This window comes from Thermobia domestica, chromosome 5, assembly GCF_964235325.1.
Source record: "Thermobia domestica chromosome 5, izTheDome1.hap1.1, whole genome shotgun sequence".
NCBI lineage: Eukaryota > Metazoa > Arthropoda > Insecta > Zygentoma > Lepismatidae > Thermobia > Thermobia domestica.
The window spans coordinates 248,996,086-249,016,315 of NC_137458.1; the positions used below are offsets into that span (position 1 = coordinate 248,996,086).

The 20,230-nt window shown below is 32.7% G+C and overlaps 1 protein-coding gene across 35 annotated transcripts in view; it reads left to right on the forward strand.

The window, feature by feature from the left end:
- The window catches only part of LOC145686531 (uncharacterized), a 316,530-nt gene that overhangs the window by 184,053 nt on the left and 112,247 nt on the right, over nt 1–20,230 (forward strand). For 29 of the 35 annotated variants that reach the window (XM_081759929.1, XM_081759938.1, XM_081759945.1 and 26 more), the window contains 2 exons: nt 4,677–4,730; nt 18,096–18,248. The exons of 4 other annotated variants lie outside the window; for them this stretch is intronic. In XM_081759929.1, coding sequence (XP_081616055.1) covers nt 4,677–4,730; nt 18,096–18,248 — 207 coding nt within the window. The remainder of the gene's footprint in view (nt 1–4,676; nt 4,731–18,095; nt 18,249–20,230) is intronic. 2 more of the 35 variants (XM_081759942.1, XM_081759933.1) reach the window with 2 other exon arrangements.

The window sequence follows — 20,230 nt, forward strand, 5'->3', positions numbered from 1 at the left end:
TTAGATTTTTAAATGAACTTCTAAGAGCATATTTCTTAATGCTGGATCAACATCTTCACTACTTAAATATCACAGATTTGACCACGTAATAAATTTTTAATTAAAATGCATATATATATCGAACATATAGGCCGCACGTTGGGAATTTTTAGGAAGTAGCTATATCTTACAAATACTTAGTATTTCTCTGTATATATCATCTATCTATACGTGGTGCTTTACTTAAAATTGCGAACCCAAATATTTTCAAAACAAAGTGAAGTATGGAAAAATTATTACACAGGGTACGATCTCTTCGAATACTACCATACTTACTTTTCGATGATGATGATAAACATGCAATTACGGTGACAGAAGCGCGATATGTGCATATGTTACAAACCTGTCTTATTCCACAACTTCGACGATTTCCCATGCATGATAGCCATAAAACAAAGTTGACAATAAACCTTCCGAAAAAGTTTTATTTTGCGAACACCTCATCAGTAGGAATGGTGATTTAGTATGGCCTGCAAGATCCCCAGATCTCAGCTCCTGTGATTACTTTTGAATATCTCAAGTTCAAGATACAAAACTTGAAAGTGCGGATTCAAGAAGAAGTTTGTGCAATAACACCAGTGGTATTACGGCAGTGAGAATTTCCTTAAGAGACTTAGAGAATGTGTTGAAAAAACGGCTAACACCTCTGTATAGTCATATTCAAACTATAACGACTCTATAGAAAAGCGTCGTCAACCTGGTTCGTTTTGTAACATATAAATTACGAAGCGATAATTACTTTTCTCAATGCAAAAATCAACTCAGATATTTAAAGATTATTAGTCTCACCTTTATTGCTTGATATGTCTTAATATTCTTTTTAAGACCGTAAAATACATAAATTCACTTGACTAGGTCAACACATAACATGTACGTAGTCACAACTATCCCATAATAATCTCACTTACAGATATTAAAAACATTCTTCTTTTCTGTTAATTTAAAATGAACATTCTACTAAGTATATTACATATTTATGAACACTTTTTGCCCACGGTACAGGTAAATATTATGCAAACTAAAGTATTTCGTTATAGAAAATGTCGCCCGATAAAGGGACTGAATATAAAAGTCATGAGTGGGCTTGGCTTTTATATTCAAGAACCACTGGTCTGATTAAATTAATGTTCGTACATTACGTATGTTCTTTATATTTCGATCACACCTCGTACATATCTTCATTACATTTTGGTTAACCCTCATATATATATAAAATATTAGTTATTATCATTCACATAAATACATTTACAATAAATCTTTGATTTCATTAATATTTCTCTTTTATTACATTATTATTTATTCTTTATCATTAAAAACATCGTCGCTTATAAATATAATTAACGAGGGTGAAATACAAACTATCAAGATTACTAGTTTCGATCATTATTACAAACGATGATATGACAAATAATATTTGCTCTTTTCGGGCGCATTGTATAACAAATAAGTTAGATGTTGCAATTGCAATGTATACATAGTAGCACTAAGATGTCCAAAATAAAAAAAGAATTTCACTCAAGGTAGTCATTGAATAATTGATTTTATAGAATGGATCTTATTCTTAACATAATCTTTGATAATTAAACACAAATCAATCTAATATAAAATAATTTTTGTCTTTAACTAATTATAAATTGAATTATGATTCTTCATATTAATAAGAAAGAATAAAAATTAAACATAACCTACGTTTGAATAATCAAATGGAAGTAAATAAATTTATTTTACAAAAACAAAAGACACCCTTTTGTTATTAAATAAACACATTTTTCATTATTATTGTTATTTTTCATTCTTATTTATTTGATCAAGAATGTTGGGTGCTACTAACTCTTTAACTAGATGCATTTCAAATATTTATAACCATCGTTTTCATTATTAATATTAACACAAACTTTAAAACGAAAATTCACAAGAATCTATAATCAACATGGGTGTAACCTAATTTCGTTAACGGTAATCATGTTACATTCGCACTGGCATATGAATCTAATAAAGTGCATTGTACCGCACAATCGTGGTTAGGTTCTACATTAGGTTGTACATGTCTTTCATCGTGATTTGAATTTGGATACGAAGTACCATCTCGTGAACAATGATTATATCTATACATAGGATTGGTAGCATCTCTAGGATTTCGATATGTATTTCTATTAATTTTGTGTCTACTTCGGTTGCTTAGGTTAGGCGGATTCCCTACATAACCTTGTCTATTTTGTTCATTTTGATTGCTAGAGTATATTCGTCTTAGGTTCGGTTCATTATTATTCACACTTCGGATATTCAAATTCCGAACAGGGACCAAATGATCTGAATTATTCTTATTTTTACCCATTCCTGGTTGTGTTAGATTCATAGCATGATATTGAGTTTCGTAGCATTGTACAAGCATTAATAAATGACTGAAACTCATACACTGTGTGGAAAATAAGATCTGCTGTAATTTAAATGGAAGCAAATTGCGAATCGATGCAATTATTCTTGATTCCGATTGCAAGGGATTAACAACCTTTAATTCATTATAGACATTTACAACAAACTCTACAATAGATTTGTGCAATCGAGGATTGAAATGTTGATTTCTAAGAGTGGCATCTCTGTTTGCCAGCAAAAAGTCATTTTCGTAATTCGCGATCAATGCCGCTTTAAATTCCTCATATGTACTAATATGATCAAGTATTGCCTTAAACCATAAGGAACAAGGTGGGAGTAATACATGGGGTATTAATTTCATGTATTGTGATCGGTCGATAGACATTATATTACATTCGTCTTGGAACTTCTCTAAGAAAGAACTAGCATTTTCATTGCACTTACCACTAAATTTACTCATGGCTTTGATTTCGCTCATCTTGACACTTAACTTAACCTTTCTTTTCTCACTCCTTGTTCTTGTGGTGTGATTGTTCCGGTCCGTAGCGTGCTGTGTCATGATACCATTTATATTTCGTTCATCAGTGATCTTCGGGCAATTTTCCTCTAATATAATATCCTCCTCAGATTCCGGCGAAGGCGTATTTATATCCGGTGATCGGGGAAACTCGAAGCGATCACTGCCCAGATTATTGCAATAAATGTTATCTCTAGCCTGTAACATTTTAATTTCTTCCTGCATAGTAGCCAACTGGATCTTTTGATGCTTAACGGAAGATTTTATTGACGTTAAATCCTTTTTTACAGCACAGATTTCATGATTTTGATGATCGTGCTTTTCTTGACATTCATCGGCTAACCTTTTTAACTTCTCTTCAAACTGCGAGGATATGTCGTTCATCACCTGGACGATTGTTTGTTTCGTATCGTCTGATTTCAGTTCTATCCGTTCTATTCGTTTACTTAATTCTTCATACTCCTTGCTAGCTTCGTTGAATTTCAATTCTATCTTCTGTTCCATGGTCTGGTTAGCTTCATAGAACTTCTGTTCCATGGTCTGGTTAGCTTCATAGAACTTTTGTTCCATGTTTGCGTTAGATTCATTGAGCTTCTGTTCCATGGTTTGTTTTATCTCAGTCGTCATTTGCATAATTTGTCGCTGCACAGCTAACAAAAGTCGATCCTCAGATGACAAACTTGGCGTTGCACTAATTTCATCTGGATTACTGGTATTAGATTCCTGTTGCACTATTTCACTATCCATTTTTCTTTTGATGACCTTACCGCTTCGTAATACGGTTAAGTTCGTATTCATAAATGGTAATATCAAAGTAAATTCAGCCCTACTTTCCTTCTTCGGGAACTGAATTTTCAAAAGTCCCGGGTTTGGTAAACCAAATTTTTATAACGACTCTATAGAAAAGCGTCGTCAACCTGGTTCGTTTTGTAACATATAAATTACGAAGCGATAATTACTTTTCTCAATGCAAAAATCAACTCAGATATTTAAAGATTATTAGTCTCACCTTTATTGCTTGATATGTCTTAATATTCTTTTTAAGACCGTAAAATACATAAATTCACTTGACTAGGTCAACACATAACATGTACGTAGTCACAACTATCCCATAATAATCTCACTTACAGATATTAAAAACATTCTTCTTTTCTGTTAATTTAAAATGAACATTCTACTAAGTATATTACATATTTATGAACACTTTTTGCCCACGGTACAGGTAAATATTATGCAAACTAAAGTATTTCGTTATAAAACTCAACACTTAACAGTTTCTTGGCATAAAACTAATTTCCACTTATGCTCGGACTTTTCGTTGCAAGTTTTCCATATTTTGTTTCATGTAAAAATATTGAAGATAGTAGCATTAGATGAAAGGGGCAGTTTTGAATATATTCACTCTTACTTAGCGATTTTAAAATATTAATTTTATCATTTGGTAATAACAAATTATATAATCTCAAAGTACAAAATGTATGAAGATATGATAATTTTTATATTCGACTTTCCCTTATTCATTATTTTCTGGAAAATTACCATTCACAATCACTAGCAACGGATAATTTAACGCAATAGAAAGTCGCAGCATAATGCCAGTTATCTTTAAAAAATATGAGAACCAAATCTTACTTTAAAATCATTTCTTATTCCTAGTAAATAATATGTTATTCAAAATATTATTCTTATATTGTTATATACTTTAATTATTATAATTTTATGTCATGAATATTTTTATATTATTCAGGAGGCCCAGGTCAACCAGGAAGTCCAGGATCTCCAGGACAACCAGGTCAGCCAGGTATGTTATAGTTTTCATATACAGTTTCCATGCATGTTCGTAGTTATGCTTATTATCTACTATTTCACAATTTTCTATAGTCGAAACCATTCTACAACGTAAAATATTTGATGTTGAAAATTCTGGAATGAAGTTTTAGAATCAAATTTTGAATTTATGAGTAACTGCAGTTTTAAACTGTTTATATTAAATTACTACTACTACTACTACTACTACTACTACTACTACTACTACTACTACTACTACTAATAATAATAATAATAATAATAATAATAATAATAATAATAATAATAATAATAATAATAATAATAATTAACTCTATGGCCTATGGAACCCGGAGGTTCAGTGCCGCGTTCACAAAAGCTCTTCACTGACTTCTATCCTTAGCTAACTGCATCCAGTTTCTACTTTGTATTCCAATCTCTGCGAGATCCATCTTAATATTGTCCTCCCATCTGCGCCTAGGTCTTCCAAATGGTCGTTTTCCGATTGGTCTTCCAGTCAAGACTTTGAAAGCGTTTCTACTTTCTTCCATTCTAGCTACATGACCCGCCCACCTAAGCCTCCTAGACTTAACGACCCTAACAATGTTGGGTGAACCATATAAATTATGTAGTTCCTCGTTATGAAGTTTCCGCCATTCCCTATTCCCGTTCCTCTTGGGTCCGAATATTCGTCTCAGGATCTTGTTCTCAAATACTTTAGTCTATGTTCTTCCCTCAGAGTAAGTGACCATGTTTCGCAGCCATACAGAACAACAAGCATGATTATCGTTTTATATATTTTAAGCTTCAAATTCCTCGACAGAATTCGCGAAAACAAGAGATTTCGAACCGAATAGTAACACGAATTTTCTGCTTTTAGTCGACATTTAATTTCTCCGTGAATATGATTTTCCTCTGTTAATATTGATCCTAGATATTTGAAACTATCCACTTTATCAAAAGTATTATTTAATATTTTAACGCGTCCATAATTTGCTGTATTCCTTCCCAATGCACTTCCATGTATTGTTTTCTCTGCATTTTCTTCTAAACCCATGTCCCTGCAAGCGTTTAATAAGATCTCTGCATTTCCATCTATTGTTCTCCTATCATCCTCTATTAAATTTACATCATCAGCATACGCCATAACCTGGCGAATACCGTTCAACTGTAGGCCCTGGTTGCGATCTTTGATTTTCCTTATAGCGTATTCCAGAATGAAGTTTAATAATAATAATAATAATAATAATAATAATAATAATAATAATAATAATAATAATAATAATAATAATAATAATAATAATAATAATAATAATAATAATGTCAAGTCACTTGTTACTTGTATTTCATGTTTACTTTTATACTCTTTACTAATAATGCTACCTCAGTTCAAAACTTAGTCACCTATATCACTTATTTTCCTCCAACACAAAGTTCTTTGTTTCAATTCATTTGAAACTTTCAACATTTATTTTAGTCTTCCATAAGCATAGATTTTCCTCAAATTTTCTGTTATTATATTAACTCAAGTTTCAGATTTCGATACAACAATCATATCATCTTCAAAGTGAATATACTCTGCTTTGCACCGAAATACCATCTTACTATATAAACGTTTTTTTTTTTTTTTAACTATTTCTTTTAAACATTTGTTGAATAACATTCGTGAAAGGTTATTTATGCTAAACTCTCCTTCCAGTTACGCTTCCCTTTTAGTTTTTCCATTCTAATGTTTATGCGTTGGTTTCTAAGAATCTTTTGTTGGTATTAAAAACTGGTAATTCATTACCAAATAAACATGATCTGTGCTGGACTTTCTGGCAACTATGCTGTATATTATACGCAATAAAAGTGTGTCTCCAATTCCAAATGATAATGCAAACTGCTGCGAAATTTTGTGTACTTTCACTTGACCCGAATTAAAGTAATATGCCTCTCACAAAAATTCAGTATGCAATGTATATGTTTGAAAATTGTTATATTAAGTACTTGAGGACACGATAACAATATTTCATTTTACTGGAAAAAACAAATTTCAATTCTACGTTTGAACTGTTATAAGGTATCTGAATAAATATAATTTTGATTCACATTAAGCAACTTAAATAGTTTGCGAAGGTTTAAGCCTCTCAAGAAAGGTCTTACGACGTCACTGTACAACTCATATAAACTACTGGACACTACAATATGTCTGAATAGCTATGGATTCCGTTTTCAGTGGAAGTTAGTCTGAATTATCATATAGTGTTGAGTAAAAGCACAAACCTAAAATTATTCTCGCATTTTCTAAAACCTATATTTTTAGCCGACTTGTATTCTTTCCTGAACACCGTGAATATGGGTATTGCCTGTGCTAAAAACTACATTGATTCCATACCAGATATCGCTCTGGTCCAAGGTTGTGAAAGAAGAATCCCTTCATGTTAGGATCGTTCGTATTATATCTTTTCGTCTGTCTTCGCAATGCACAAATCGAAAACACTAGAAGCATTCTAATTCATTTCCACATTCTGAGAAATTATCTTTTGCAATCGACTTTGGTTACAGTAAGATTGTATCAAATAATGAGTTAAATTGTATTATATTTTGTGCCTATTGAAATACAGTAGTCACGGGGAAGCGGCGTAATACCAGAGAAAAAAAAGTTAGTAACTGTATTGAAAAGGACATAAAATCCTATTTTCTACTTACAGGATGGTAAGACTATGAATTAAGCAACCAGCCGTGAGATTTTTTTTGTGTGTGAGTCTGTGTGTTTAGGTATTGTTAGATCAATCAGTACACCAACTACTCAGAAAACGAGAGATCGATCTTCGAGGAAAGGATATATCTCTCCAGTCCACCAGCCACATTTTTCTCTCTTTAATTTCTTGGTTGTTCTGCATCAACTGATACTTAACACATACGAAATAATTCAAATATTCTATATTTTGATCCGTTCAGACTTTCGAGACACGTGTTCATATATAAGTAATAAGAACACAACAGTTTCAGTGCAGGTATACAAGGAACAATAATCATTTTCCATTATCAATAGATCGTCAATAGATTGGTGTGTGCCAGACTGTCCTCCACTCTGCTCTTACAGTACTGATCGTGGGTTCGGAAATATCAACGAGCTGATCAATATCTCTCAGGTTATGCCTATATTCATGTACAAAGACAATGTGCCATTTCGCCAATCGATTACATCCCTTCTTCTGGCCATGTTTTAACTTGTAATGAAATGATGCCGCATCAGCATGCACGTCTTACCAGCCGCCAACTGTCACAAATAACATACAATACTCAATTCGCGGCATCTACAAGCATATTGCTATGCCAAGGAAGTAAAACTACAATTAATTAATAGGTATTTTATACCTTTATTCTTTGCTGTTTCTTGTATAATAACTATTTTAGAAAGCCGAAAAAATTCCTACTTATCTTTTAGTTTTTTTTTTTTTTTTTTTTTTTTCAAAAATGTTCTTAAAGAAATCCACATAGTTATTTTATACGTCTTACCAGCTGCCAACTGTCACAAATAACATACAATACTCAATTCGCGGCATCTACAAGCATATTGCTATTTTATACTTTCATTCTTTGCTATTTCTTGTATAGTAACTATTTTAGACAGCCAAAAAAATTTCCTACTTATCTTTTAGTTTTTTTTTTTCAAAAATGTTCTTAAAGAAATCCACATAGTTATTTTATAGTTTGATTTTTCAAATATATATACCTAGGTATATATATATATATATATATATATATATATATATATATTTGGTCTAGGAATTAATTCGTGCGGGTGGACAAGAGATGGCGCAACGAACGGAGGGTCCCACAGTTCCGTGTATCCACACATGTGTTGCAAACCCCTGTCATCGCGTATCGTTCGTAGTATAGGGCAGTGGATTAAAGCGTCGACAACACCAGTTTGTAGTTAAGTGAACATGGCGCAATTTGTGCCTGATAAAGTGTTTTTGCGGGGTGTTCTGCTGCATTACTTTAACATGCAGAAAAGTGCGACTGAAAGTCATCGTATTTTGGTGGAAGTGTATGGTGACCATGCCCTAGCTGAGCGAACGTGTCAGAAGTGGTTTGCACGGTTTAGAAGTGGTGATTTCGGCTTGGCAGACCAAGAGCGAGCTGGACAGCCAAAAAATTTCAAGACGAAGAATTGACAGCATTGCTCGAGCAGGATTCGTATCAAACGCAGGAACAACTTGCAGCAGCATTAGGCGTTGATCAAACAACAGTCTCCAAACGCTTGAAAGCCATGGGAATGATTCAACAGATGTCACATTGGGTTCCACATGAATTGAAAGACAGAGACGTTGAAAGACGAAAAACCATTTGCGAATTGCTGCTTCAACGACAGAGCAGAATGGGGTTTCTGCATCAAATTATTACGGGTGATGAGAAGTGGATCCATTACGAGAACCCTAAACGAAAAAAGGCCTGGGTGAAACCAGGTGAACCAGGTCCATCACAACCAAAACGAGATATTCACTGTGCAAAGGTTATGCTGTGCATATGGTGGGATATGAAAGGTGTGGTGTACTATGAGCTGCTGCACCCGGGTGAAACTATGAATGGAGAACGTTATCGACGACAATTAGTGCGTTTGAAGCAAGCTCTGGCCAGAACACGACCAGAATGGGAGAACAGACATGATAAACTTATTGTTCAACATGATAACGCTCGCCCACATGTCGCAAAACCGGTCAAAACCTATTTAGAAAATATCGGATGGGAAGTTTTACCCTACCCGCCGTATTCACCAGACGTTGCTCCTTCGGACTACTACTTGTTCGATTGCATGAACAACGATTTGATTGAACAGCGGTTTACTTCTTCAGAAGATATCGAAACATGGGTCTCTGACTGGATCGCTTCCAAGGATGAGGACTTCTTTCGCCACGGAATCCGTACTTTGCCTGACAGATGGGCGAAAGTGGTTGCTAGCGATGGACAATATTTTTCTTAAGGTATTTATGTATTTTGTGTTTGTACTACAGCTTCAATGTGTGCGTACCAACCGCACGAATTAATTCCTAGACCAAATATATATATATATATATATATATATATATATATATATATATATATATATATATATATATATATGAGATTATACTTTCTTCAGCGGAAGATTCATCTTTCTGTGTATGTTGTATAAGGCTATTTTGCGTGAAAAAAGGAAGATATAAAATCTTTGCTGCCAGAACATGAAGCAAAATATTTTCCCTAAAATTAAAACTTTTAAAAGAAACAACAGGTCACTTTTATATTGGATATTATAATACTTGTCAACAGACTTTTTTCTAAGCTGAGAAAAACGAAAAGGGATAAGCATTAAGCATTCAGATATAGCTGTACAAGAAAGAGAAATAAGAAAGGCTCTAGAGTGTAGTATAGAGCTTCAGTTTTGAGTGAATATTAAAAAAAAAAAGTCACTTTCCAAATAACAAAAATGGAGTAAAATCTATTATTCAACATCTCATGTGTTATGGTTTTTAGGCTAAATAAGGTAGATGATTAATGATACTGAAAATTATGAAATAATTGGTGGAATGAAAATGTGGAAGGAAACGGGAAAATCCAAAGAAAATCTACAAGCACGATGTTGTTCACCACAAACGCACATGACCTGAGATCAGGCTAGATATGAATGCTCTAGCACTGAACCATCATGCCTTCTTGTGTAGGTTATAATTTTAAGTACAGAGCTTCAATTTAAGATAAATAAATAAATAAATACACAAAATATAAAGAAAGAAAGAAAATTCTGGTAAACTTAGTTAAAATAAAATCCCTTATGAATATTACGATTGTGTTGATAAATTTACTGTCTAAAAGTAAGTAACTAAAGCTTAAAAGAAGAACTTTTTGTAATTTAAAAAAAAAAACGTAAAATATTTGAGTAATGATATAGCTAGGAAACTATTTGTTATTCTTGATGCTTTTTCTTGAACAGAACAACCAGGTGAACCAGGAACAGATGGTAAAGGTAAGAATAGCAATTAATAATCGCGAAGATTTTTCATATATTTTCTTTTACAATGTGCTTCGTTGATGAAACAATATTTTTATTTATCTTATTGTGCTATTTACTTCTCCGGTAGTGAATTTTAATACAAACAAGCAAAGTTAATTGGGAAAAGACATGAGAGTAAGTTGTTAACAATTTCAATTAAATGTGGAAATATAGCTTACATGTATATGTATGACGCTAAGTAACTTCTTACTCCCTGTGCTGAAAAACTACATTGATTCCATACCAGATTCGCTCTAGTCGAAGGTTGTGAAAGAAGAATCCCTTCATGTTAGGATCGTTCGTATTATATCTTTTCGTCTGTCTTCGCAATGCACAAATCAAAGGCACTAGAAGCATTCTAATGCATTTTCACATTCTGAGAAATTATCTTTTCAATCGACTTTGGTTACAGTAAGATTGTATCAAATAATGAGTTAAATTGTATTATATTTTGTGCCTATTGAAATACAGTAGTCACGGGAAAGCGGCGTAATACCAGAGAAAAAAATTAACTGTATTGAGGAGGACATAAAATCCTATTTTCTACTTATAGGGTGGTAAGACTATGAATTAAGCAACCAGCCGTGAGATTCTTTTTGTGTGTGAGTCTGTGTGTTTAGGTATTGTTAGTTCAATCAGTACACCAACTACTCAGAAAACGAGAGATCGATTTTCAAGGAAAGGATATATCTCTCCAGTCCACCAGCCACATTTTTCTCTCTTTAATTTCTTGGTTGTTCTGCATCAACTGATACTTAACACATACGAAATAATTCAAATATTCTATATTTTGATCCGTTCAGACTTTCGAGACACGTGTTCATCTATAAGTAATAAGAACACAACAGTTTAAGTGCAGGTATACAAGGAACAATAATCATTTTCCATTGTCAATAGACCGTCAATAGATTGGTTTCTGACAGACTGTCCTCCACTCTGCATTTACAGTACTGATCGTGGGTCCGGAAATATCAACGAGCTGATCAATATCTCTCAGGTTATGCCTATATTTATGTACGAAGACAATGTGCAATTTCGCCAATCGATTACATCCCTTCTTCGGTCCATGTTTTAACTTGTAATGAAATGATACCGCATCAGCATGCACGTCTTACCAGCCGCCAACTGTCACAAATAACATACAATACTCAATTCGCGGCATCTACAAGCATATTGCTATTTTATACTTTCATTCTTTGCTATTTCTTGTATAATAACTATTTTAGACAGCCAAAAAAATTCCTACTTATCTTTTAGTTTTTTTTTCATAAATGTTCTTAAAGAAATCCACATAGTTATTTTATAGTTTGATTTTTCAAATATATATACCTAGGTGTATATATATATATATATATATATATATATATATATATATATATATATATATATATATATATATATATATATATATATATATATATATATATATATATATATATATATATGAGATTATACTTTCTTCAGCGGAAGATTCATCTTTTCTGTGTATGTTGTATAAGGCTATTTTGCGTGAAAAGAGGAAGATATAAAACCTTTGCTGCCAGAACATGAAGCAAAATATTTTCCCTAAAATTAAAACTTTTAAAAGAAACAACAGCTCACATTTGTATTGGATATTATAATACTTGTCAACAGACTTTTTTCTAAGCTGCAAACAACGAAACGGGATAAGCATTAAGCATTCAGATATAGCTGTACAAGAAAGAGAAATAAGAAAGGCTTTAGAGTGTAGTATAGAGCTTCAGTTTTGAGTGAATATTTAAAAAAAAAGTCACTTTACAAATAACAAAAATGGAGTAAAATCTATTATTCAACATCTCATGTGTTATGGTTTTTAGGCTAAATAAGGTAGATGATTAATGATACTGAATAGTTATAAAATAATTGGTGGAATGAAAATGTGGAAGGAAACGGGAAAATCCAAAGAAAATCTACAAGCACGATGTTGTTCACCACAAACGCACATGACCTGAGATCAGGCTAGATATGAATGCTGTAGCACTGAACCACCATGCCTTCTTGTGTAGGTTATAATTTTAAGTACAGAGCTTCAATTTAAAAAAATAAATAAATAAATACACAAATTAAAATAAAAAGAAAGAAAGAAAATTCTGGTAAACTTAGTTAAAATAAAATCCCTTATGAATATTACGATTGTGTTGATAAATTTACTGTCTAAAAGTAAGTAACTAAAGCTTAAAAGAAGAACTTTTTGTAGTTAAAAAAAACGTACAATATTTGAGTAATGATACAGCTAGGACACTATTTGTTATTCTTGATGCTTTTTCTTGAACAGAACAACCAGATGAACCAGGAACAGATGGTGAAGGTAAGAATAGCAATTAATAATCGCGAAGATTTTTCATATATTTTGTTTTATAATGTGCATCGTTGATGAAACAATATTTCTTTTTTGATCTTATTGTGCTATTTACTTCTCCGGTAGTGAATTTTAATACAAACAAGCAAAGTTAATTGGGAAAAGACATGAGAGTAAGTTGTTAACAAATTCAATTAAATGAAGAAATATTGCTTATGTGTTTATGTATGATGCTAATTAACTTCTTAGTCCCTGTCCTGAAAACTACATTGATTCCATACCAGATTCGCTCTAGTCCAAGGTTGTGAAAGAAGAATCCCTTCATGTTAGGATCGTTAGTATTATATCTTTTCGTCTGTCTTCACAATGCACAAATCGAAGGCACTAGAAGCATTCTAATTCATTTTCACATTCTGAGAAATTATCTTTTGCAATCGCCTTTGGTTACAGTAAGATTGTATCAAATAATGAGTTAAATTGTATTATATTTTGTGCCTATTGAAATACAGTAGTCACGGGAAAGCGGCGTAATACCAGAGAAAAGAAAGTTAGTAACTGTATTGAGGAGGACATAAAATCCTATTTTCTACTTATAGGATGGTAAGACTATGAATTAAGCAAAGAGCCGTGAGATTCTTTTTGTGTGTGAGTCTGTGTGTTTAGGTATTGTTAGCTCAATCAGTACACCAACTACTCAGAAAACGAGAGATCGATTTTCGAGGAAAGCATATATATCTCCAGTCCACCAGCCACATTTTTCTCTCTTTAATTTCTTGGTTGTACTGCATCAACTGATACTTAACACATACGAAATAATTCAAATATTCTATATTTTGATCCGTTGAGACTTTCGAGACACGTGTTCATATATAAGTAATAAGAACACAACAGTTTAAGTGCAGGTATACAAGGAACAATAATCATTTTCCATTATCAATAGATCGTCAATAGATTTGTTTGTGCCAGACTGTCCTCTATTCTGCATTTACAGTACTGATCGTGGATTCGGAAATATCAAAGAGCTGATCAATATCTCTCAGGTTATGCCTATATTCATGTACAAAGACAATGTCCAATTTCGCCAATCGATTACATCCCTTCTTCTGGCCATGTTTTAACTTATAATGAAATGATACCGCATCAGCATGCACGTCTTAGCAGCCGCCAACTGTCACAAATAAAATACAATACTCAATTCGCGGCATCTAAAAGCATATTGCTATTTTATACTTTCATTCTTTGCTATTTCTTGTATAATAACTATTCTAGAAAGCCGAAAAAATTCCTACTTATCTTTTAGTTTTTTTTTTCAAAAATGTTCTTAAAGAAATCCACATAGTTATTTTATAGTTTGATTTTTCAAATATATATCCATACATATATATATATATATATATATATATATATATATATATGAGATTATACTTACATATGAGAGATTATACAAGTGAGATTATACTTTCTTCAGCGGAAGATTCATCTTTCTGTGTATGTTGTATAAGGCTATTTTGCGTGAAAAGAGGAAGATATAAAACCTTTGCTTATAGGGAATATATAACAGAACATGAAGCAAAATATCTTCCCCAAAATTAAAACTTTTAAAAGAAACAACAGCTCACATTTATATTCGATATTATAATACTTGTCAACAGACTTTTTTCTAATTTGCAAAAAACGAAACGGGATAAGCATTAAGCATTCAGATATAGCTGTACAAGAAAGAGAAATAAGAAAGGCTTTAGATTGTAGTATAGAGCTTCAGTTTTGAGTGATTATAAAAAAAAAAGTGACTTTTACAAATAAAAAAATGAAGTAAAATCTGTTATTCAACATCTCATGCGTTATGCTTTTTAGGCTAAATAAGGTAGATGATTAATGATACTGAATAATTATGAAATAATTGGTGGAATGAAAATGTGGAAGGAAACGGGAAAATCCAAAGAAAATCTACAAGCACGATGTTGTTCACCACAAACGCACATGACCTGAGATCAGGCTAGATATGAATGCTCTAGCACTGAACCACCATTCCTTCTTGTGTAGGTTATAATTTTAAGTACAGAGCTTCAATTTAAAAAGATAAATAAATAAATACACAAATTAAAATAAAAAGAAAGAAAGAAAATTCTGGAAAGCTTAGTTAAAGTAAAATCCCTTATGAATGTTACGATTTTGTTGATAAATTTACTGTCTGAAAGTAAGTAACTAAAGCTTAAAAGAAGAACTTTTTGTATTTAAAAAAACGTAAAATATTTTAGTAATGATATAGCTAGGAAACTATTTGTTATTCTTGATGCTTTTTCTTGAACAGAACAACCAGGTGAACCAGGAACAGATGTTGAAGGTAAGATTAGCAATTAATAATCGGGAAGATTTTTCATATATTTTCTTATACAATGTGCTTTGTTGATGAAACAATATTTTTTTTTTAACTTATTGTGCTATTTACTTCTCCGGTAGTGAATTTTAATACAAACAAGCAAAGTTAATTGGGAAAAGACATGAGAGTAAGTTGTTAAAAATTTCATTTAAATGAAGAAATATAGCTTATATGTTTATGTATGATGCTAATTAACTTCTTACTCTTAGTGTGTAAGAAAACAGTTTATAGAACATAGTAATTTTAAAGTTCATATATTTTTAACTTTTAGTAAGTGAAATTTTATCCATCAATCTGCGCGCGCTAAATCATTGCAATGATGAAAGCTATTTAAAGATCTGCATTTACGAAAATATGACAAATAAACAAACAGGATAAATTAATTCTTAAATTTCTACAATGCCATCTCAAATCAAACTTCTAGTCATCTTTTTAAGTATACCTTCTTATTTCTTACTTCACCTCGTTCCATAGTAATTTTTCCTGAAAGAGAATGATCCTCTAAGAAGTTCCTAGCTTTAGTTTGGAAAACAATCAAAAAATAAATAAATTGAAGTTTAAATATTTCGAATTTGAATAGTTATTTCAATTTTGTCTATCATGTTTATCATCTATATGAGAAAAAATTCATTTCTTAAGATTCTCTACATTTGTTGGAGTATCTTAAATGTCCGAACCAAATTTTTTATATATATACGAAGATCACGCTTTGTTGACTTCAGCAATTTTTGCAGAAGAGAACTAGTTGAAAATTTGAAACCAAACATTCTTTCAATATACACCAAATCTAAACACCGTTGTAGCATTTGGAATGTTCATATTATAACATTGTTTGATTTATAGATTTAAACTATAGAAAATATTAGAGAAAGTAACGTAGCAAACTGATTTTAAAAAGTAGACAAGGTAAGTTCTTTTCCTATACTTTATATATATATATATATATATCATGCATGCCCAAATGAGAGTGGGACTGATACATTTGAGCAAAGGTTTATTTAGTTTTAATACATAGGTATATTATAAGTTGGAAAGTGTTACATTAGGGGGCAGTGGCGTAGGGAAGGGGGACGGAGGGGCCGGCCCCCCAAAGAGGTCCGACAATGTACTTTGGTACTTTGATGTTTGTAAATTTTTTATATATTTTTATGTTTATATATTTTTTGTGTGTAATTTTTCTATATGTACCTATAACAGCACTTGCCGCCCCCCCCCCGAAACACGCATCCTGGCTACACTACTTTTAGGGGGCAAGATCTGTGTAACAATACTATCTATACATAATCACCTAGGTGGTTGTGACAGGTGTCCCATTGATGCACGACACGATGGATACCGTCAGCGAAGAATCTCGTGGGTTGCGTGCGGAACCATTCTTCAACTGTTTTTCGGACCTCATCGTTATCCGTAAACCGGCGTCCCATCAGTGCTTTTTTCAGTGGCCCCAACACATTCAAATCGCAGGGCCACAGGCCAGGGTTGTAAAGGGGGGGGGGTTGCTGAAGAACTTCCCATCTGAAGTGCTGCAAGAGATCTTTGCATGCTTGTGCCACATGAGGGTAGGCATTACTCTGCAACAGAATAACCCCTTTTGACAACATCCCACGTCTGCGATTTTTTAATTTCAGTTCCACTAACACCTTCTGCCGACAAAAATTAGATTACTGCGCACTGAGCTTGTTTGGAGGAATCCATGGTACGCTCATTACCTGTTATCTCGCTTCTGTTGCAGTCAACAACACATAGATCCTATCCACTGTATGTCAAATGTCTCCTGAGATACACTGCAATTTACCAGGGAAATCGCAAACTTATACAATTGGAAATAACGGAGCTACAACCTCATTTTCACTTTCAGTTGGACATGCCTTATATATATATTAAAAACTTTAGAATCCGAATTTCATATACTGCAAAATTCGTTTCCCTTCTATCTATTTAAATATATTGAATAAAGCATGTACCTTTGTGTACTTTTGGAAATGTGGTTTTTCTGATATTGGTGATAAACATGATAAAGAAATTGAAATAACAACTTCAATTCAAATTATTTTAATTTGTTTTTTTTTTTTTAAAAAAAAATAACAATGCTAAGTACTTCTTAGAGAGATCACCCTCTTTCATATCAAAAGATGTCTCGATAGGTGGATGACCTGAAAAAAAAATATTTTTTTCTTTTTTTAAATCGTGGAATTCATGTTACCTTGATAGTGGGAAAAGGTTGTAGCTTCCAAACGAAAATTCTTTCAATAAAATATACTGTTCTTTTGAAATAAACATGACCTTTTGTTGCTAAAAATAGCGAGAATTAAATCCCCTAATAATATTAGGAAATGAAGTGAAGTGATAACACTAGACATCGAATTTTGGTCGTTTGTTACTGTCAGCGATATTGTCTGTGTTGTTTGAATGATGTTGTTTCCACGGATACAGTATATCTGTGAAAATGAAGGAACGGAGCCAGGAATAACTTCTGAATAATATTTATTAGAAAATTTCATTTTAATTGATGATCCGTAGAATATAGTAGTTGAAATGTTTCCGATATGTGTTAGATAGTTCATCAGTTTATTCTATTCATCTCTTAGTTATTTTATTCCTAAGTCATTACTAATTAATTGAATTTAGCAACTAAAGTTTCAATCTGATTTTATTTTAGGAGGGCCAGGTGGACCAGGAGGTCCAGGGTACCCAGGAGGCCCAGGAGGACCCAGTGGCCCAGGTGGACCAGGAGGACCCAGTGGTCCAGGCGGACCAGGTGGACCAGGAGGGCCAGGATACCCAGGTGGTCCAGGTGGTCCAGGTAGTCCAGGTGAGTAAAATTAATGATCAGGCACTATAATTATATTTGTGCTATTTCAGTCTATACTTAAAACCCTGCTCCCGCCAAGTGAACTTTGTGGTGGACGAACATCGTGTGCGTGGGTTTTCTCGGGGTTCTCCCGTTTCCTCCCACTTTCTTCATTCCACCATTTCATTTATTTCTCATCTTCACCGTCTCCTTTAGGTTAGTCGGCATAACTGTGGGACGTAAAACTCAAAAAATTCATTTCATTTTTTTCAGTCTATACTTAGATTTTACATTACAAAATTTTTTAGTAGTTTGAGTGTTGTTTCTTGTTATCAATACTACCATGAACAAGGAAAGAAGCCAAAGGTGAAGTAAGTATCCCCAAATTACAGGGTAGGGAAAGAACTCAGAGAACAAAGATATTCTGACAAGTTATTTGAAGATTTCAATTTCGAGTTTCCAATAAACGAGGAAAGAAGCAACATAGGAGAAATAACTTCTAACTTATTAATGGAAAATCTTATGATTTTAGAAGGAAAGTAGTAGTAAAATCAAACTATTCAAGGAAAGAATCGAATCAATTTTATGAGGAAATATGCGAAAGAAATATTTTTATATTAGTGGATCATGACTGATGATCAATGTACATATATATACCTAAGAATTAATAGAATGAAATATTTCGTAAGTTTTCTCTTGTTTCAATTTAGTCTTAGTTTTTAAAATATGGGCAACAAAAATCAATAATTAATTTATAATGTATGTTATATACAATTTAACTGTTGTAAGAGTTTTGTTGCCTATATTAAATTCTTATAGTATACAGGATTATAAAAATAAGAAGGATTCAAAACTTTAGATGGTATCTGTACTTTGTCGTTCGATACACATCAATTGAACACAATACAAGAATCTAATGTGAGGAAATGATTTGTTTATCTTGTAAATAATATGATAAGTAAATAAAGTTAGTCTAGAATATTACTACTAAAGCGCGTTCTGATTAGCATATGTTTCCCATTAAAGTCTGATAAGATTGCTTTTAAAATGATGAGACACTTCTTTCAAGAAATCAAAACAAACAAGAAGCAGCATTTAAAAATACTTCCTATCATTACTGCATATTTATGAGTCTATATGATAAATTTATAATGTAGATATTATACCAATATGAAAATTAGCAGTTTGTGTTTTGAAGTACTTATGGTCAGGTTGAACTGTTCTAACGAAAGGTGATAAGACAAATTTTCCTCAAAAGGGACGCAATATGATGAACAAGCATGTATGAAAGTGTCTCATGAGTAACACACAATTGCGTCTAATTTTTCGTTACTAGTACAAACTGTGACAATATGCAGAGCAAGCCTGTAAAAAGATTAACAGTGCACTTGGACTAGGAAGGACGAATTAATCCACCATTTACCATTGGTTTATCAAATTTCGTTCCGGTGACAAAATATTGTAAAATGAGTTCCTTGGGCACCAGTCATGTTCAGAGGAGCTCCTTTATAACACCGTGAAAGTAGACCCTTAGGAAAGCTGTCCGTGTCATTATAGAAGAGATAGATATGCACCATACCACTGTCGTTCGGAGACTCCGCGCAATCTTCTTGTTCATCTCAAGCATAGGTTGGTGGGTAACATGGAAATTTTAAATCTTTTCTCTCCTTGAAAGAGCTGTTTTATATTTGATTAGGTTTCTTCTTCGTAACTGTATCTAGATATTTTATCCTTGGTATTCCTCTTCCTGGTTTTCCTTCTGCTTTTCCCTCTATCTGCACGGTGATCTAATCACAATGCCGAATAAGATGGTCAAGCATGCTGTTTCTTCTTTTTCTTTTTTTCTTCGTGACCTGTCGTCCTTCATTAGTTCCTTTAATACGTCTTTATTCCTTTTCCTTTGCGGTCTGTGCAATCAGTAAGGTGAAAAACGTTTTACTAATGGGTGCCACATGATTTAACACCAATCGACAAGAATAGCCGTGTATACGTGTGCAGTTCTC